This window comes from Alexandromys fortis, unplaced genomic scaffold, assembly GCF_014885135.2.
Source record: "Alexandromys fortis isolate MF-2015 unplaced genomic scaffold, M_Fortis_MF-2015_v1.1 scaffold_7, whole genome shotgun sequence".
Lineage (NCBI taxonomy): Eukaryota > Metazoa > Chordata > Mammalia > Rodentia > Cricetidae > Alexandromys > Alexandromys fortis.
In genome coordinates, this window is record NW_026067920.1 from 5,526,377 (window position 1) to 5,544,804 (window position 18,428).

The window sequence follows — 18,428 nt, forward strand, 5'->3', positions numbered from 1 at the left end:
TATACACATTTCAAGATGCTTGTAAAATTTAAAAGGACAGACGCTGCAATGTAGTGATAATGAGATTTGTGGCAATCAGGTGAACCACACAAGCAGCAATGAAAACTGGTTCAGCATTGGTGTGTTAGGCTGCCCTCTTACACGAATCTCTCCCATTCCCCTTTGCTGCTCTGAACACCAAGGCACCTAAAGCCAAATTCAATTTCAGCTGTCCCTCAAATCCAGATTCAGTCCAATTTCATCTGCCTAGAGGTAAACAGAAGCCAGTTTGTGCCAATGGGATGGGCATGCACAGGCTGGAGTTTGGACTAACCTGAGGGTAGAAGGCAGATGATGCCGTGCGTGGGCTGCGAACAAACTCCATAAAGAAGGCCCCGTCCTGAAGTCAGAGGAGGAGGAAGCAGCAGCAGCAGCAGCAGGTGTAAGGTAGCCAAGAAATGGATTGTGTATGAGAATAGGAGAAGGGGATCAAAAATAAGCAAATAATAAATGAAAACAAGGAGGCAAGGAGAAAACCAGGACATGAGGGAATGGGGTGGGGGCGGAATAGGGAGCCCAGAAAGACAATCTCCAAATGCAAAGCACGAGCAAGAAATCACACTTCAATTCGCAGAACACCATCTACGTGGGCGAAAGAAAGGTACAGCCAAGCTCCTTGTGTGTACCTATGTCTTGGTGCTTTTAACTTCCTTCAGACCTACGGCAAGAAGAGGGAATGGCCCCAGAGCAGTGTTGGGAACAGCACGGTAAAGGCAGCAGTGAAATCTTGTCCTTCAGTCTGTCTGGGAACAAACAGCTCTCTGAGAGAGAGACACTGAAGCCTAAGATTTCTTCTGCCTGATAGTTATTAAATGTGGCAGCAAAGAATCAAGGAGGAGTCTTGCTTAATCTTCTGTGAACATGGGGGTGCAGAGGCAGCAGTATCTGCTCCTCTACTGTTTGTGTAACAAAATCAAGAAACAAAGACATTTATAAAGTCAGGCACATTAGCACCAATGCAGCGGGCTTCCTGAAGAACACCCTGCTCACATTTATAAAGTCAGGCACTAGCACCAATGCAGCGGGCTTCCTGAAGAACACCCTGCTCACATTTATAAAGTCAGGCACTAGCACCAATGCAGCAGGCTTCCTGAAGAACACCCTGCTCTACTTGTGGCTATGTATTTGTGGCTGCCCATGTACTTGAAGCAAAGATGACAAAGAGGACATTTCGAAGAGCTTGTGATCCTTCAGAGCCTTTTCATTCTGCATGCATGATTATTGCTGCAATGCAGGAGTGGCAACAGCGCAATCAAGGCATCTGCTCTCCTTCAGATCTAAAAGTAAAACAGTGAGATATCTGGATGTTCACTGTATCACCATTGCCAGCATCTTCCAGGAGCCACCGCAAACTCATGCAGCACACCCTGGAAGGGCATGACTGAAGATGCAGACGCATCACACCCTCCGTAAGAGGCACTGCCTCCAGACATGCCAGCTGAACATCTCATAGCAGTTTTGCTTCCCACTCCCTAAACCTGGAGTTCACAGCCAGCACCATAGCTTTCAGAAGTCAGAGGAGTACAGGGTGCATCCAGAACAGCAACTAGTGTGTGGTCTCTAGGGTATTTCAACTTCCTATAATTTTTCTGCTTGTCCATCTTGCCTTTGGCACCATCCCTAATGCTGAGAAATGACAATGTAGAAAGGTCAGGAAAGGGCTGGGAGGCGTTAGCCCATCCCAGACCGTGACTGCTAAGGCACTGATGATACTGAGAGAGCTATGCCAAAGAACTGAGACCAAGTTGTTGTTGTTTGGCCAACAGAACTTCTGTTTTGTACACAGACTCCCTTTGGGACCCACAGCTCTCCCCTTGGGCAGGAGTCAGCAAACTACAGTTTGTAAAGTAAGTAATCTGGCCACTCCCCTGATCTGCACAGGCTATGAGCAAATAATGGCTTTTTATTTTAAATGGATATAGAAGAACTTAGGAAGGACCCTTATTTTTCCCATGAAGCCTGAACTCCACACACAGGGTTGTTGATCTCTGGTTCACAGTCTCCAAACTGCCTATAGCTTTGGTTGATACTTTTCTCATATTTTAATCCCTAGAGTATAATCCTAGTGATTTATACCAAGGTAATTAATCATACCTGTAGTCAAATAACTGCCACAAGGAAATCCATGAGCATCATTTACAACTTCATGATATAGATTAAATTCTATAGTACTGGTAAGAAAGTTTCCTTCCAAGACAGTTGTTGTTATGTCACCCTGGCTGTCCTGGAACCCTGTAGAGCATCTAACACACAGAGATCTGCCTGTCTCTCTCCTCAGTGCTGGGATTAAAGGTGTGTCCTGTAACATTCAGCTAAAATTTATCTTGAAAATGAGAAACCATTTACATTTTAAATAAACTTTCTGTGTGAATGTAGTATTGGAATCAAACCCAAGGCCTTAAGTATGTAAACTAAACTCTCTACTTCTGAGCCAGACTTCCAGCCCATAGCTACTTTAAATACATTTTAGGGATTGAGAGTTTAGTGCAGTTGTTCTAGAGTACCTACCTGCCTACCATGTTAAAGGCCTTGGTTGAATTCCTAAAACTTAAAACAGAAAAAAAAAACCCACAAAATCCCATGTAGTAATATTTCATTTGCATTTTAATAAATAAAGCTTGCCTGGAGATCAGAGAAAATAGCCACAGTGGTGACACAAACCTTTAATCCCAGCAGCCACAGTGACAGACACCTTTAATCCCAGCACTAGAGAGGACTATAAAACGAGAGAAGACAGCTCTCAGACACAGTCTCATTCTGAGACTCCTGGAGGCAGGATCACCATTTTGGACTGAGGCAGAGGTTTAAGAGTCAGTGGCTGGCTTTTTTGCTTTTCTAATCTTCAGGCTGAACCTCAATTTCTGTCTCTGGGTTTTTATTAATCCTGCTACAAACCTAAACATAACTTTTAAAACATGACATGGGAAACCTTTATAATATGAGTAAAATTAATAAATACAAAGTTAGATTTGCTTGCATTTTTTTCTTTCCCAATATGTCTCAGGAGCCTTAAAGAAAAAAAAAAAGTAGGAATTCCATTATCAAAAAAGAACAGGCTTGTGTGGGCACTGCTTCAGGAATTTCCAATTCCCCTCTGGTCGAGTGACGGTGGCCCTGAAGGGAAACTAGATGGCAAATTCCACAGCTGAGAGTGAGATCTCAGGCCTGGAGCAATAGCACTCTACGTGGCTGTTCCCAGGCTGCACCTGAGCAGAAATCCACGTATCACTACCATCAACAGGGAGATTCCTCAACGAGGGATAAGAGAACCTTAAGATAGTTTGTGGTAGAACTTCTCTACAGTTTCAGTACAATTGATTCTGCATTCGTGGCGATAGATCATGCTTTCATTTGGGCTCCTGGGACTACACAGCAACAGTCCCCGACTGGTGAGCCCCTTTTACCTTTCGTGGGCTGTCCACATAGGTGGGAGTCATAGCAACACTGCTGCTCTCAGCTGCCTGAGTGGAACTTTTTCCATGCACAGTTGCCTGCTGCTCTCCTAGGCACCTGAAGGAAAGAAAACACATGACTGCAGCTTGCTGGAAGATCTCTAGGGAAGGACCAAGTTAGTCTACACGAAGACAGCACAGCTGTTTCCACCTGTGAAATACGCTTCTGCCTTGCTTTTCCTTCAGGCCCTACATGGCACTCTTAACATCATTAAATTGTCCTAAACAGCCATTGTCCCCCACAGTATTTCAGAAAACACCCTAGGGCTGGTGAGAGGGCTCATTGGGTAAGGGAGCTTGCCACTAAACCTACCAGCCTGAGTTTGATCACTGAATGCACACGGTGGAAGAAAAGAACTCACTTGTATAAGTTGTCCTCTGATCTCCCCACACACTGTGCCATCCCACACAAACAAACATGGTAAAAATAAAAAGCATTCCCAGAAGCAGGGTGCAGTGTCACACATCTTTAATTCCAGGTGGCGCTCCGTGAGTCTGAGGACAGCCTGGTCTACACAGAGTTCCAGGACAGCCAGAGCTGCATATTAGAGAGCTTGTCTCAAAAACAACAAAAAATAAAAAACAAGCAGTCCAAGAAAGACAAAATATTATGTTTCCACTCATACACAGACCCTAGATTTTAAAGCACATGCACACACACACATCTATATATACACGGCACAGAAGCAGAAAGAGCACAACGAAGGAAAAAAGAGGACCAGAGGAAGGGAAGGGGGAGGAGGGAGGGCAGGGAGTGGAGAGATAGGCAAGGGATAACGACACATATATTATTATTTCCTAATAAAACCCATGTTTCTCTCTCTCTCTCTCTCTCTCTCTCTCTCTCTCTCTCTCTCTCTCTCTCAATTCATTTTACAAACCAACCAGAGCTCCCCCTCTTTCTCCTCCTCCCACTCCTCCCCACCTGGCCCCCATACACTCCTCAGAGAGGGTAAGGCCTCTCACATGCAGTCAACTAAGCCTGGCACGTCGAGTTGAGGCAGGACTACAGCAAGGCTGAGCAAGATATCCCACCACAGGGAATGGGCTCCAAAAACTCAGTTCATGCACCAGGGATAAATCCTGGTCCCACTGCCAGGGGTCCCACAAACAGACCAAGCCATACAACTGTCACCCACATTCAGAGGGCCTAGTTCAGTCCGATGCAGGCTTCTCAGCTGTCAAAAACTCATGTTTTTTTTTTTTTAAACCATTGTTTTGACTACTAAAAGTTTAGTTTAAAAAGAAAATCACTGGTTGGGAATGTTGCTAGCCGGTAGTGACTGTATAACTTTAATCCCAGAACTCAGGAGGCAGAGGCAGGCTGGTCTCTGTGAGTTCGAGGCCGAGCTACAGAGTGAGTGAGATCCAGGACAGGATCCAAAGCTACATAGGGAAAACCTATCTTGAAAAACCAAAAAAAAAAAAAAAAAAAAAAAAAAAAAAAAAAAAAAAAAAAAAAGAGAGAAAAAAGAAGAAAGACAATCAGCTGGAAGAATGACTCATTGATTAAGAGCACCGAATGCTCTTCCAGAAGACGTGTGTGGATTTGATACCTAGCACTCACATGGTGACTTAACTTCAGTTCCACAGGATACAAAGCCCTCTTCTTACCTCCTTGAACACCAGGCATGCATGAGGTACACAGACATGTAGGCAAAATACCCATATACATTAAAAAAATATGTCATTGTGGGCTGGCATGTGCTTACAGTCCCAGCTCTTTGAAAGGCTAACCAAGATGATCATTTGAGCCTAGGAATTTCAGGACAGTCTAAGGAACAGAATAAGACCTCATTCGCTCAACAAAAACACATTCTGGAAATCAATATTGTAGTAGCATGCAGCATCAACTAACTAGGGGGATATGTATTAGTTCTATATACTTTAAAGGGATTGATGTCAGTTTTTGTGACATAATTATATTCCTTCCTTTCCAAGCCATTAGGTAAGACAAGAAAGATTTCCTTAGAATATATCATCTTATCTCAGTTCTGATGTATATTTAATGCACAGCTTTGTGTTCATTTTCCAATCTTTCCCCAACTACGACAAATGGAATGCAGTGTATCCTAGGTAATATAAAGGTGGTCTAAAGTATATGAAAGATAAAAAAACCCAGCTTTAACCCTCTTTATACTATATATGATATCCAATATAAATATTTATCGCACAGCACAGTTTAGGGGATAAGAAAAAAGTCTATACATTTAGTACAGACTTTATTTAAAAGAAAAAACATTACATTTATTTATTTGGGGTGGGGTGTGACTCATGCCACAACACCCATGGAAATCAAAGTTAGAAGACAACTCACAAGAGTTGGTTCTCTTCTTCTATCATGCTGGTTCTGGGGAACACAGTATATCAGGCTTGGCAGCAAAAGCCTTTACCCACAGAGCCATCTTGCCAGCCACAGGCTCAATTTTAGATCAGTGGGAGATGAATCCACAAATACATCACCCACAGACAAGGAGGACCAATTCCACTGCTGCTACTCGATACTTCAAAGCCAAATCCTTAGTTCTGGCCTATTTTCTTCAGCAGCTGGGAGCAATATTTAAGGGGGTGGGGCAGCTCCAACAGCAGAGCAGGTTGGTCTAAGTCAGTGAACGGTTTGTGTGCTGTCAAAACCCAGATTACCTCTGAAAACTGCCCCACCTAGCTCTAGTGCTCCTGTAGGGCCCTGGAGGCTGTCACTGGGCATGTGATAGTACTCCCTCCCACAGGTGTTGAGCCCAAGAACACTCCTTAATAAACAGTTTACATACGAAATTCTTTTTTTTTTGTTGTTGTTGTTGTTGTTGTTTTTGTTTTTCGAGACAGGGTTTCTCTGTGGTTTTGGAGCCTGTCCTGACACTAGCTCTTGTAGACCAGGCTGGGATTAAAGGCGTGCGCCACCACCGCCCGGCTTTACATACGAAATTCTATCTTGGTCTGTTTCCCTGGCAACCTAATCTGTTATGTTTCTCTTATTCTGACTCTGTGTGTGTGGTACGCATGTGCTGCAGAGATCAAACCCATTCTCTCACCACTTTTGTTACTTGACTGTGAGATAAACAAATATAAGTAAGTAAAAGATAAACTAAAACAAAGAGAACAAAGAGGTTAATTTATATTAAATGCAGAGACCCTGCATATTTAGCCAGGAAATATCCACACTCAGAGACAGTTCTGTTTTCTCTAGCTCCCTGTCTACTCACACCACTTACCTTGGAACAACGCTCATGCATCATTTTATCTGTAACAGCAGTATCTCTAAAAGAAAATACCTTTTTTTTTTTTTTTTTTTTTGGATTTTTGAGACAAGGTTTCTTTATGTAGCCCTGGCTATCCTGGAACTCACTCTGTAGACGAGGCTGGCCTAGAACTCAAGAGATCCGCCTGCCTCTGCCTCCCAAGTGCTGGGATTAAAGGCGTGTGCCATCACTGCCTGGCTGAAAATAACTTTTAAAAAAACATAATCACAATCTAAGATTACTCCATGTGTTTAAAAAATATTAGTGTGTCCAAAATAAGATTCTCTGAAGGCCTCTGTTTTGCTGTAAATAATCTCTTAGGTCTCCTTTAAGGTCTACACACCTCTTCTTTCTCCTTATCCTTGTAGCTCATCTATCCCATAAATGTATATAATCTATATGTGCTGAGTTCATTCCTTTATTATTCCATGTTTTCCTCTCTGTGCCCTGTACTTCCTGAGAACTTTAAGCTTTACCTAAAAGTTTAGTCGGATTTAGGTTGAACTGGGAACACAGATTCCTCTGCGGTGCTGTGTACTGCTATCTGGGGTCCGTGGCAGGCTGCCGATGCTGACCATTCCTAGTTCCTTTAATGCTTTAGTGACCACACAGAGTAATAGTCCATCATCCCTTGTTACTTATTAGCGAGAATATTTTAGAAAGAAAAAATCTTGAACTGCTTGGTTATTCTGGGGTATAATTTATAGAGGAAAAGCAAAAAGCACACTTGCTTTTCTTCTTTGTCCACCAATATCAAACTGTCTTTCTCTTATTACACTGTAACACATTCTGCTTTCAGTGTTCTTCTGAGTTACAACCATAAACAACACTATGACTTTCTCTGGCACGTCTTTACGGCTGCAGCAACTGTACATGCACACACAGTATGTGTTCCCTCATATGCACATAGCCATCCACTTTCACTGAACTGCCTTCCAGCTGCTAGCCCCCACATCAGGAACAGGCATTCGTATCTGGGTGAGACTACTCCTGTCTACTCCTGTCTAATAGCTCAGAACCTTCTACAGCAAACACATCTGGATGTGAGACCATAAACAGGGCACACTGTATTCTAAGGAAGGAGGGAGCAGCCAATCCCACACAAAAGCTGATTGGTAGGCCTTAAAGGGATGGCAGGAGCAAGTCAGCTTACACTAACAGCAAGACACAAATAGGCAAACATCTTTTGACATATCTGTAGGATGGGGCACTATCACACCGTTAGCCTGCTTTTTAGCATGGAGCCATCCTGCATGGGACATAAGAACATCTGTCTAATGTCTGCTTTTACTCCAATTTGGATACACTGGATTATTCTCATCTAATAAAAGCAGAAGAGCCTGCAGGTCAACATCTGTGTTAGTCAACACAGAGCTAACTCCACAGAGCCTGATAAAGGGTGTGTGCCTATAGATAAAGACCAGCAGGGAACTGGAGGAAATGGTGACAGTAAGATAAGACTATAACAACGTACGGCCCTTTCTCAAGTTGCTGTAACCTTGGTTTCCACAACAAATACAACTGAATCTATTTAGTATAATAGAAAAAAAAATAAAGCAAACAAGCTGAGCAGTGGTGGTGCATGCCTTTAATTCCAGCACTTGGGAGAGAGAGGTGGGCAGATTTCTTTGGGTTCGAGGCCAGGCTAGTCTACAGAGCGAATTCCAGGATAGCTAAGACTACACAAAGTAACCCTGTCTTGGAAAAACCCAACAAACAAAACAAAACAAACAAACAAAAAGCACTGTGTAAATAAATACTATATTAACGTCTAGCTCTATAACCTCTAATAATCTACCTTGGGCCTCTTCAAAACTAGCACAACAGCCAGGAGCAGTCACCTGGGGCATGGAAAGGCCTCAGGTCCCTGACCTGGCTCTTGTCCCAGGCTAACGGAAAGCCTCATCATTCATACTGAGGAAGGCTACAAGCACAAGATGGCTTTCTTTTCCCAGCAGAAAGAGGCTCACTGGTGCATACTAAACAGTGACTCACTGACAAATTAAAATAAGATCTTTTTACCTCCATCTTCACACCACTCCCAGAAACATATGTTCCTTGTTCTTTTCTGCAGTCAAGGAGAACCTGCTGGCAGAATCCTGAGGCCTTCCCTACAAGAACCCAGCCCTCTCAGGAGAGCTCTGTCTACAGTCCTTCCTTTCCACCCAAACTCTAGCTCCTGGTACTCACCAACCAAGCCATTCTAGGCATGGGACTCATCTCTGAAAACACACTGTGCTAGATAGTTTGATGTTGATAACACAGGCTAGAGATCTCTGAGAAGAAGGAACTGCGATTGAGAAAATGCTCCATAAAATGGGGCTGTAGGCATGTCTGTAGGGCATTTCCTTAATTAGTGATCGATGTGGGAGGGCCCAACATATTGTGAATTGTGAGTGATACCATCACTGGGCTGCTGGTCCCGGGTTCTATAAGAAAGCAGGCTGAGCAAGCCATGATGAGCAAGCCAGTAAGCAATACCCTTCCATGGCCTGTGCATCAGCTCTTGACCTGCTTGAGTTTCCATTCGGACTCCCTTTAATAATAAACAGTGATGTGGAAGCATAAGCCAAGTAAATCTCCCCATGTTGCTTTCAATCATGGTATTTCACCACAGCAATAGTAGCCATAACTAAGACACACATTTTCACCAAAGACACTAAAAATATATTTCATGATATTAAGGAACTGTAACAACATTATGATTAAATTGTTTTAAAGTTACCCTAAATGGGGAGCACACATGCCACAGTCCAAGTGTAGAAGTCAGAGGACAACCTCCATGGTCAATTCTCTTCTTCCACAAAGTGGGTCCTGGGGCTCACACTCAGACTGTCAGTCTTGGTAGCAAATACTTTCATACATTGAGCCATCCCGCCAGTCTTATTTGGTATTTTTTTTTAAAAGAAGACTAATTTTTCAGAGACACATGATGAAATGTTACAGATAACAAGAGTACAATGTCTGGGTTTTGAGAAATAAAATAAAAGATAACACCTATGGACTATGAATCAAACACAAGTAGCTAAGAACCGACGATCACTGAAAATCAGATGACTGTAGAGAGGGTCTTACTACCTTACTACACTGGTCAGTCCACATCTTGTCATCTGTTTGAAAATTTCCATTATAACAAAACCAAATCAAATGACTACCAAGCGATTCCTCCTGCTAGGAGACCATGTGAGGGTGGCCTGGCTTCCCGCTCTCCACACTGTCCCCAAAGGCATTTGCCCCACACCTCATGCTTTCTTGCCCACTCAACTTTACTTTCTTTTTTTTCCCCCCCATTTTTTGAGATAGGGTTTCTCTGTGTAGCCTTGGTTGTCCTGGAACTACCTCTTCATGCGATGCTGGCCTCTAACTCTGGGGTGCTGGGATTAAAGGTGTGTGTCACCAGGGCCAAGCCAGACTATTTTCTAATTGCAGGCCTATTTTGTTATGTGACAGTCACCAGGTGTGAGCTTCACCTTTTTGTCATGTAAATGTCTTCTTTAAAAAAATTTAGTTTTATTAAATGTATATGCCTGTTTGCCTGCATGTGAGTCTGTACTCTATGTGTGTGTAGTATCAACAGAGGCCACAAGAGGGAGCTGGAACCCTTGGAACTGCAATTACAGACAGCTGGGTGCCATCATGGGCGCTGCTCTTAATGGTGAGATGTCTCTCCAGCCCTGTAATATCTTCTTAATTGCATACAGAAACCCCTTCCAGCTTACAGGGTGGGGAGGAGTCTCTTAACCAGGCACTTACTTCTGACTAGCTTCCATCTCCAACAGGGCAGACAGAGCTGAGGTTCCTTTCTTCCCAACAGGGGGCCCAGTTGACTCGAGGGAGTGTGCAGAGATGGGCCCGGTCATCTGCAAGCCTTTCATGGCAGTCCCTTTCTAAATCACAGGAGAGGAGACAGCTCATTAGCCCAGGCAGACCCTGAGATGGCACTCACTCTGGCATCTTTGGGCCCGGGAACCCAATTAACCCAGCAGAGGAACACAGGTTCTCCGTGTTTACCAAATGATGGAAGAAGCTAAGACGCAGAGAGGTTGGTTAACTAAGTAACTCCAAATCCCTGGAGCTGGAATTCAAACTGAAGTTGGCTCTTTTCACATAAGCATTCTAAATGCTCTAATCACAAGTGATCTTGTACACAGGAGGTAGCTGGTGTGAGAAAAAGAGCCTAAGGTTAAAAACAGGGCCAAAGAAGAAACACTATCAGGAAATTAAAAATAATGAACTACTAATACAATATCTTGAATGAATCCTAAGGCATAATGCTATGTGGAATAAGCAAGCCTCAAGTGGATTTGTATCATATGATAGCATTTTAAAACACCTGGAAAAGACTAGCAGTTGCTAGAAGATAAAGATGGAAGAATGGGACTGCCAAGGGTAGCATGATGTTTTTGTGTTTTTCCTTTTAGTTCTGGGGATCAAACTCAGAGTTTCTCAAATGTTAGCCAGAAGGTCTACCTCTGAGGAACCTTTTGATTGTGGTGGTTGGTAACATAAGTCCCTGTATTTTATATATACCTGTATATAAGCACACACACACACACACACAGATAGATAGAGAGAGAGACAGAGAGAGAGAGAGTCAATTATATTATATGTTAATTTAAGCAAAACAATGCTGAATCACATGTGTGCCCTTCATGGCCTGGGTAGCCTCAGATAGATCCTATAACCTTCATAAGCCTCAGTTTCTCCACTGAGTGGCAGTGTATGACCAAAATGAAAGAGCTGGAAACTCTAAAAGGAAGGCCTGCTGCTGTCAACCTCTTAAGAGCTTTTACTTAGCAATTCAGTGACATAAAACACAACAGCTGTGCCCAACTGGTCCCACTTGGAGAGTGCACAATAGGTGCTATGTCCTCAGCTAGAAGGGGCAGCTCAAGCCATAAGGCAAAGTTCAGCCATTGCTGAACGCCCTCTCCTTCATCCTACAATAGACAAGAGCACATTGATTGGAATTTCAGACATGTTGGGTAGTCATGGGATAAATCATCTGGCTGAAGACAGGCCTCTGAGAGAACAGGAGGTACAGCCTGCATTCCAGGCTAGGTACAGTCCCTGGGAGCTCTAAGAGCCCTCATCCCAGTGGTTCTCAACCTTCCTAATGCTGCAACCCTTTAATACAGTTCCTCGGGTTGTGGTGACCCCCAACCATAAATTATTTTCATTGCTACTTCAAACTATAATTTTATAGGGGAGCAGTGTCTCGGTTTCAAAGACCACTAGAAACGTGTGTTTTCCGAAGGTCCTGACCCACAGGTTGAGAACTGATGCCTTACCCGAATCATGCGGTCTGAGCGATGGCGCCTGCGGATGCGGTTTAAGCCTTCCACAAAGCGGATGAAGCCATCTAAGAGCTGCCACTCATCTTCATCTGCACGGGGTCTGTCCCCATAGATGTCACAGTGCACCTCCCCTTCTGTGATGCGCTTAGTGGCAGTGACACAGGCTGGGAGAAGTAGGAATCGGGTTCTCCAGAACTTCAGAGACTCAATTAAACTACAGAGGACCAAGGAAATCAGAGTGGTGGTGAGAAAAAGTAGGTTATAAAAGCCTTCCTGGAGAGCTCTCTCTGAAGCTCATGCAAGACAAGACATCCTGTTCTGCTGCCCCAGATGGCTTTGCTTAAGACACAACACAAAACTGAAGACAACAAGGTGGCTTCTGCTTTAATCCCAGCATCAAGACAATACTTCTGTGAACCCAGTGAAGCAATTGTCCACCATCAATTACAAAGCAGACAGGAAAGCTAAAACATTATAAATGAGACACCACAGCCACGAGGCTACTAAGCAGCAAGGGAATCCTAAGATGCTGAAAGCACATGTTAACAGGAAGCCTTGCATTTGCTAAAACCCATATAGACCTGTATATAATCATACATGTGAACACACACACACACAAAGGCAATTCTACTACTTATTAACTTAAATAAAACAATACTGAATGTATTCCATACAATACTGATGTGTTCCATACAATACATACAATACTGAATGTATTCCATACAATACTGATGTGTTCCATATTAGCTGGCAGCCTCAGGTGCAACCTCTGTGATCCTGAGGTTCCTCCACTGAGTTCGTGCTCAGGGCTGACCCTTGCACCAAAAGGAGCACTGTGCCTGAGTTCTGCTTTATTTTTCCATAAAATACACATGATAAAATATATCACTTTAGCCCATTTTAAGTGTATGTCACATGGCACTGAATGCATTCACACTGCTACATAACCTCCAGCCAGAGTTTTAACCCGTGCAGGTGTGCTCTGTTCTTCCAATTTTAGAGAAAACAGAACAGACACCAGACAAAAGCACAGATGTGGTCAAAGATGAGGTATCTACCCAAGGCAGACGGGTGGGGAGTTAAGGCCTCTCTCTAACCTGAAATCTTCAGAGCCAGCAGAACAAATATACTGATCTAAGTAATTCCACTTGTACTCCTCCAGCCGTTCGTGGCAGAATTCCACCCAGCAGGAGACAAACTCTGAGTCGGAGTGGGAGGGGCAGAGGCTGTAGGTGTAATGAATCTGGGCAGACTCGTAAGGGTACCTGAAAAACAAGGGAGATGCCTGGTATTTAAAAGCAGTCTGTACCCACCACCACCACCACCCTCTCTCTGTCTCCGCGTATTTGGCACTATCCTGGTTCAGTTCCCAACTACAGTAATTAGCTCATCCTAGAAAACTATAATGGAAATTTCTCATATCTTCTTAAACTTTTCATTCTTTTCTACATTTATCCTCTGATTTTTAATATGCTTGATGTGAATCACGCTAAGCTTTATAAGCTGAATCAACTCCTTTTTGGAAGTAGCGAGCTGTAAACCTAAAGCTATTTTAAAGCAAGCCAAAAGTCTAAAGGAATCATTCAACTTCTTATACATATATTATATTATACACAAAATTTAGTGTATGACAAAATTTAAGATGGCCACCAAAGTCTGTGAACACCCAAGGACTCACTTGGGAAGGTATCGGGTTACTGTGATCATCTTGTCCTTGAGTGTCACCTTATGGAAAGTTCTGCCCATACTCAGCCAATACTGGCCTTCCTCCTCAGGGCGGTTTCTGGACACAAGGCCTAGTAGAAAAAATAATGATTGCATTTATCTGGTAAAGGCTCATTTTTTACCACCGTCTTGCTTTTTATAAACGGAGATACAGATAAAGAGAAAAAAAGAAACAATGTTTTGAGAGGCTGTTCACAGAAGCATTATTCTTGGTTAAAAAACAAAATTCCAGAAACGGTCAGATTTTTAAGCCAACTAGCAGCAAATGAGAGAGTAGGGACTGGCAGCATCTGGATGCTGCACTCCAACCCTGACGCCCAGTCCTCTGGATAAACATTAACAGGTCAGGGAATACGTGTGGGATCACAATAAAGCTCCGGCCTACCCGAGTCCGTCTAAGTCCTCGTGCCGACTGGCAGCCAACACAGCCTCCGTCTGAAAGGAGCACTGACTTGTTTTATGCAGTTTCTGCCCCTACATATCTGCTTGTGATACTGCTTCCGCCTTCTCTTCCCGAGCCACTAACTAAAATCTTACAGATTAAAAAAATGAAGTGTTTCCATTTATTTACTTTGTGTGTATGTATACGCACACAAGCACAAGTACACATGCATATTATAGCACACATGTGTGGGAGTCGGACAACAGTTTGCAGGATTAGGCCTCTCCATGTGGATTCTAGGGGGTCAAGCTTAGGTCATCAGGCATGGCAGTAAGTGCCCTTATCAGCTGAGTCACCTCTCCAGCCCATTTATAGATCACTTAATACCACCACCAAAGGTTACTTCCTCGGGAAAGCTGTCAGACACCATCAGTCATACGAACATCTTATATGTACCCCTTAGGTATGCATCTCTCCAAATATAAACTCTTATAAAAAGTTCCAAGGACTCAGGTACAGCAGTGATTGATTAACTATGGCTCCAGCCACACAAAGTCACTAAGACAGGCAGATCCATTGAGTCTTTAAGTTTGATGCAAGACTAGGAAACATAGTGAATCCTTGCCTCAAGACCAAATTAAATTAAAATTTAAAGTAAAATTCCAAGAGGGCAGAGCTAAATACTGTTTATGTTTTCAATTAGCTCCTGATAAAAGGGCCATGCCCAGAATAGTGTTCAAAAACTTAATTTAGCTAAATTAAATACAGCAAAGGGGGAATAATGAAAATCGGGAAGATTCTCTAAAGAGAAAAATTGTGCCATAAAAAAACAAAAGAGCCTAAGCAAGATCCTCATGACCTAGAAACAAAGTGTGCTGCTCTTTTGTTCAGCTCAGGGAGATGGTCACATGGTGGCAGGTGGCCTGGAGGCTCTCAGGAGGAGAAAGGACAGTAGTCTGAGAGGCTCTTCACTGTGAATGGGATAATCTCCCAGGGCAGCCCTGCAGCATATACAAAGAGGCTTCAATTTGGGACCCTGCATTCAACCCCAACCTCTTTACCAGCCAGGGCATGATCTCTAGCAGCAAGTTTCTCCAGGTCTTGCTTTCTGCAAAAAGTGAGAAGCATGCCCAGTGAGGTGCTCCTTCATTTCACTATAAGTACCCTGCTGGTTGTCAGGAAGAGTGTCAGGGGACAAGGTTCATGAGCATCCAGCTTTGTTGCCCAAGTCATTCTAAACTAGGTGTACCCCAGTACTCAAACTTGTATCTGTGGTTAAGTTAATGTGTGCCTCTCCTAGTGTACAATAAACTCCAAGAGTCTGCTGGAACAAGTCCTACCTTACCTTTATAATCAATAAATCTGAAACAAGGGAGCAGCATGAGCTTGGCTATGAAAGCAATTTTGCCAATAACAATAGTAAGAGGATACCAGGGAATTCAGCATGTCCCTCTGACAACTAGTTAGAAAGAATAAGGCTCACGATTTCATCAGGACCAGCACGCGACACTAGAATTACAGACTCACAATGGACATTCACCATCCATTCAAGAGCAGACTATGCAGGCTAGATGTGGCCAGTGCCATCTAAAGGTAAATTCATCACTGTTCCCTGGGTTAAAGAAGTAAATAAACTTCCTGCAGCCTCATGAGACCTAACGTCGTCTCTGGCCACACCCCCAGTTCATTCTGTGCTCTGTAACACTAGCTTTCTTTTTGGTCTGCAAAAATTATCAGTGTCTCCTGCTAAAGGCTTTTGCACACACCAGTTCCTCTGCCTGCATGGTCTTCCCTTCAACTTGGCCTCCTTTTTTGTTCCTAATGACTGCTACTTATTTTAGATCTAAGGTCAAACATCACCGCCCCAAGGAAGCCATACCTGACCCTCCAAACCAGATCAAACCCAAATTAAAGAGGTGTTGTGGGCCTTTAATTAGCTTTTCCTTCCCACTCTGTATCACAGCAGATCCATTTTTCATAGTTTGACAAAAGCTGTTTTCTCTCTTTGAGCTATAAATTTCTTCTTTAGACTAGGAGTGTCAAAAACATTGAGTGAATGAGTGAATAAGCACATATATTTATTTAATGTTTGCTATATGCCCAGGCACTGCAGCTCCACTGTGGAGATACTAAGCAGGTGTGACAGTACATACCTTTAACCCTAACCCTTAGGGTTAGGAGGTGAAGCAAGAAGAACGCTTGAGTTCAAGAACCTCTCCCAAAAAACAATAATAAAAAGTAGGATGTACAATAAGAACAGAAGGCAACAAGCAACAACCCTCACACGGAGCTTCCTAAGGAAACACGGAAGAGACCCACAGCTTCATCTATTCGGCCTGGACTGGCTGACAACTAAGCCCACCCAATAGATGCACACTTCTTTAAATTCTCTGCCCAGAGGAGCTTTACTAGAACCAACAGCGATCTCAAGTTTTGCAGCAGACAAATAGGGAAGTAGAGTAGCAAGAAGCTCACTGGCTGCTTCAGGAAATGATTACTGCTTTCCAATTCCAGGCACCCACACTTAACTCCCTCCACCACACTCATTCTAGAAGAGTTCTCTACAGCTTGGCTCTTCCCCAATTAGTGTCACTTATTAGTCTCTGCCACCAATGGGTGACTCATTCTTGAATTAGGTCACTAAACTTCAGGGACTAGGGAGAAAGAGGAACACAGACTAAGGGAACAAGAACAAATGTACAAATGAGATGTAGTTCCGTGGTAAAGGTCCTGGGTTTGATCCCCAGCGACAAAAAGGAAAAAAGACAAATAGACACACATAAAAAAATGTAAACTTGGCTAGGCGGTGGTGGCACAAGCCTTTAATCCCAGTGCCTGGGAGGCAGAGGCAAGCGGCTGAGTTTGAAGTCAGCCTGGTCTACACAATGAGTTCCAGGATGGTCAGGGATACACAGAGAAGCCCTGTCTTGAAAAACCATGTAGCCCAGGCTGGCCTCAAAAAAACAAAACAAAACAAAAAACAATAACAAAAAAAAGAAGGTTTAAAAAACTATTTTATGTTTATTTGTATGAGTGCTTGCTTGAATGTATTGATGGACCAGACTGACTCCATCTTAATGATGGAGACTATTTTGTTATAAGGTCAGAATAAGTTCATTCCTGTTTGCTTCAAAATTCAAGTTGACCTAAACACTTTAACCTGTTTCTGGAATTTGACATGCTCCTACACCATGGAGTTTGACTCACACTTTGAATATACCCTGATTAAGATGTTCTATCAAATACTTTTGAAATATTCAGCCCATTTGGTTCCTTTGTAGCCAAAATTCCTTCAGAAATCCCCCAATCCTTGAAACCCCACTAGTCTTGCCGTTTTTTGGACTATATAAACCCTACCTCCTCCTGTGATGCTATTTTTTTTTTAACTCTGCTTTAGGGAGATAGTCCCGTCTCACAGAAAATAAAGTTGGCTTAATTTGACCAAAAAATTTGGGGACTAATCTTTATTCTGGCTCTGTGGGATTAACAGTATGTGTACCATTGGGAGGGAGCCACTAGCTGAGTGCTAAGAACCAGACCAGTGTTCTCTGCAAGAACAACTGGTGCCCTTAACCACTGAGTCATCTCTCCAGGTCCTAGAGTAGGGTTGTTTTGTTTTTTATTTTTAAAGCGGGAATTACTTTGTAGCAGAGGCTGACCTAGAACTCACCATGTAGTCCAGGCTGGCCTCAAACTCATTATAATCCTCCTACCTCAAGCTACTAAGTACTGGATCATAGGTTTGGGCCACCGAGCCTGGCTTACATGGTTTTCCTTACCATCGCTGTTTCTCTGTGTTTGGGTGCTAGTGATGGACCAGAGGGCTAGATAAGCACTCTGCCACTAGGCTGCACCACTCTCAAAAGGGTTGAAGATAAATTTGTACCTGTGCCAGCTGGGTTTTATGTCACCCTAACAAAAGCTACCTACAGTTGTCAGAGAGGAAGCGCCTCCAGTGAGGAAATGGCTCCATAAGACCTGGCTGTAAGCAAGCCTATTAAAATCTTAATTAGTGACCGATGTGGGAGGCCCAGCCCATTGTGGGTGTGCTGCCTTTGGGTTGGTGGTCCTGGATTCTAAAGTAAGCAGCACTCTTCCATGGCCTCTGCATCAGCTCCTGCCTCCAGGTTCCTACCCTCTGTGAGTTCCTGTCCTGATTTCCTTCAGTGATGAGCAGTGACTTGGAAGTGTTAGGCAAACAAACCCTTTCCTCCCCAGTTGCTTTGGTCATGGTGTGTCATCACAGCAACAGTAACTCTAAAACAATAACATAACAAAAAAAAAAAACCTACCC

At 43.3% G+C, this 18,428-nt stretch overlaps 1 protein-coding gene across 9 annotated transcripts in view; it reads right to left on the bottom strand.

Annotated features, from left to right (window-relative positions):
• Window positions 1–18,428, bottom strand: part of Depdc5 (DEP domain containing 5, GATOR1 subcomplex subunit) — a 113,481-nt gene that overhangs the window by 32,039 nt on the left and 63,014 nt on the right. For all 9 annotated transcript variants that reach the window (XM_050141024.1, XM_050141023.1, XM_050141025.1 and 6 more), the window contains exons 28-32: window positions 13,706–13,823; window positions 13,125–13,292; window positions 12,022–12,241; window positions 10,484–10,617; window positions 3,444–3,549 (exon numbers count right to left, since the gene is read on the bottom strand). In XM_050141024.1, coding sequence (XP_049996981.1) covers window positions 3,444–3,549; window positions 10,484–10,617; window positions 12,022–12,241; window positions 13,125–13,292; window positions 13,706–13,823 — 746 coding nt within the window. The remainder of the gene's footprint in view (window positions 1–3,443; window positions 3,550–10,483; window positions 10,618–12,021; window positions 12,242–13,124; window positions 13,293–13,705; window positions 13,824–18,428) is intronic.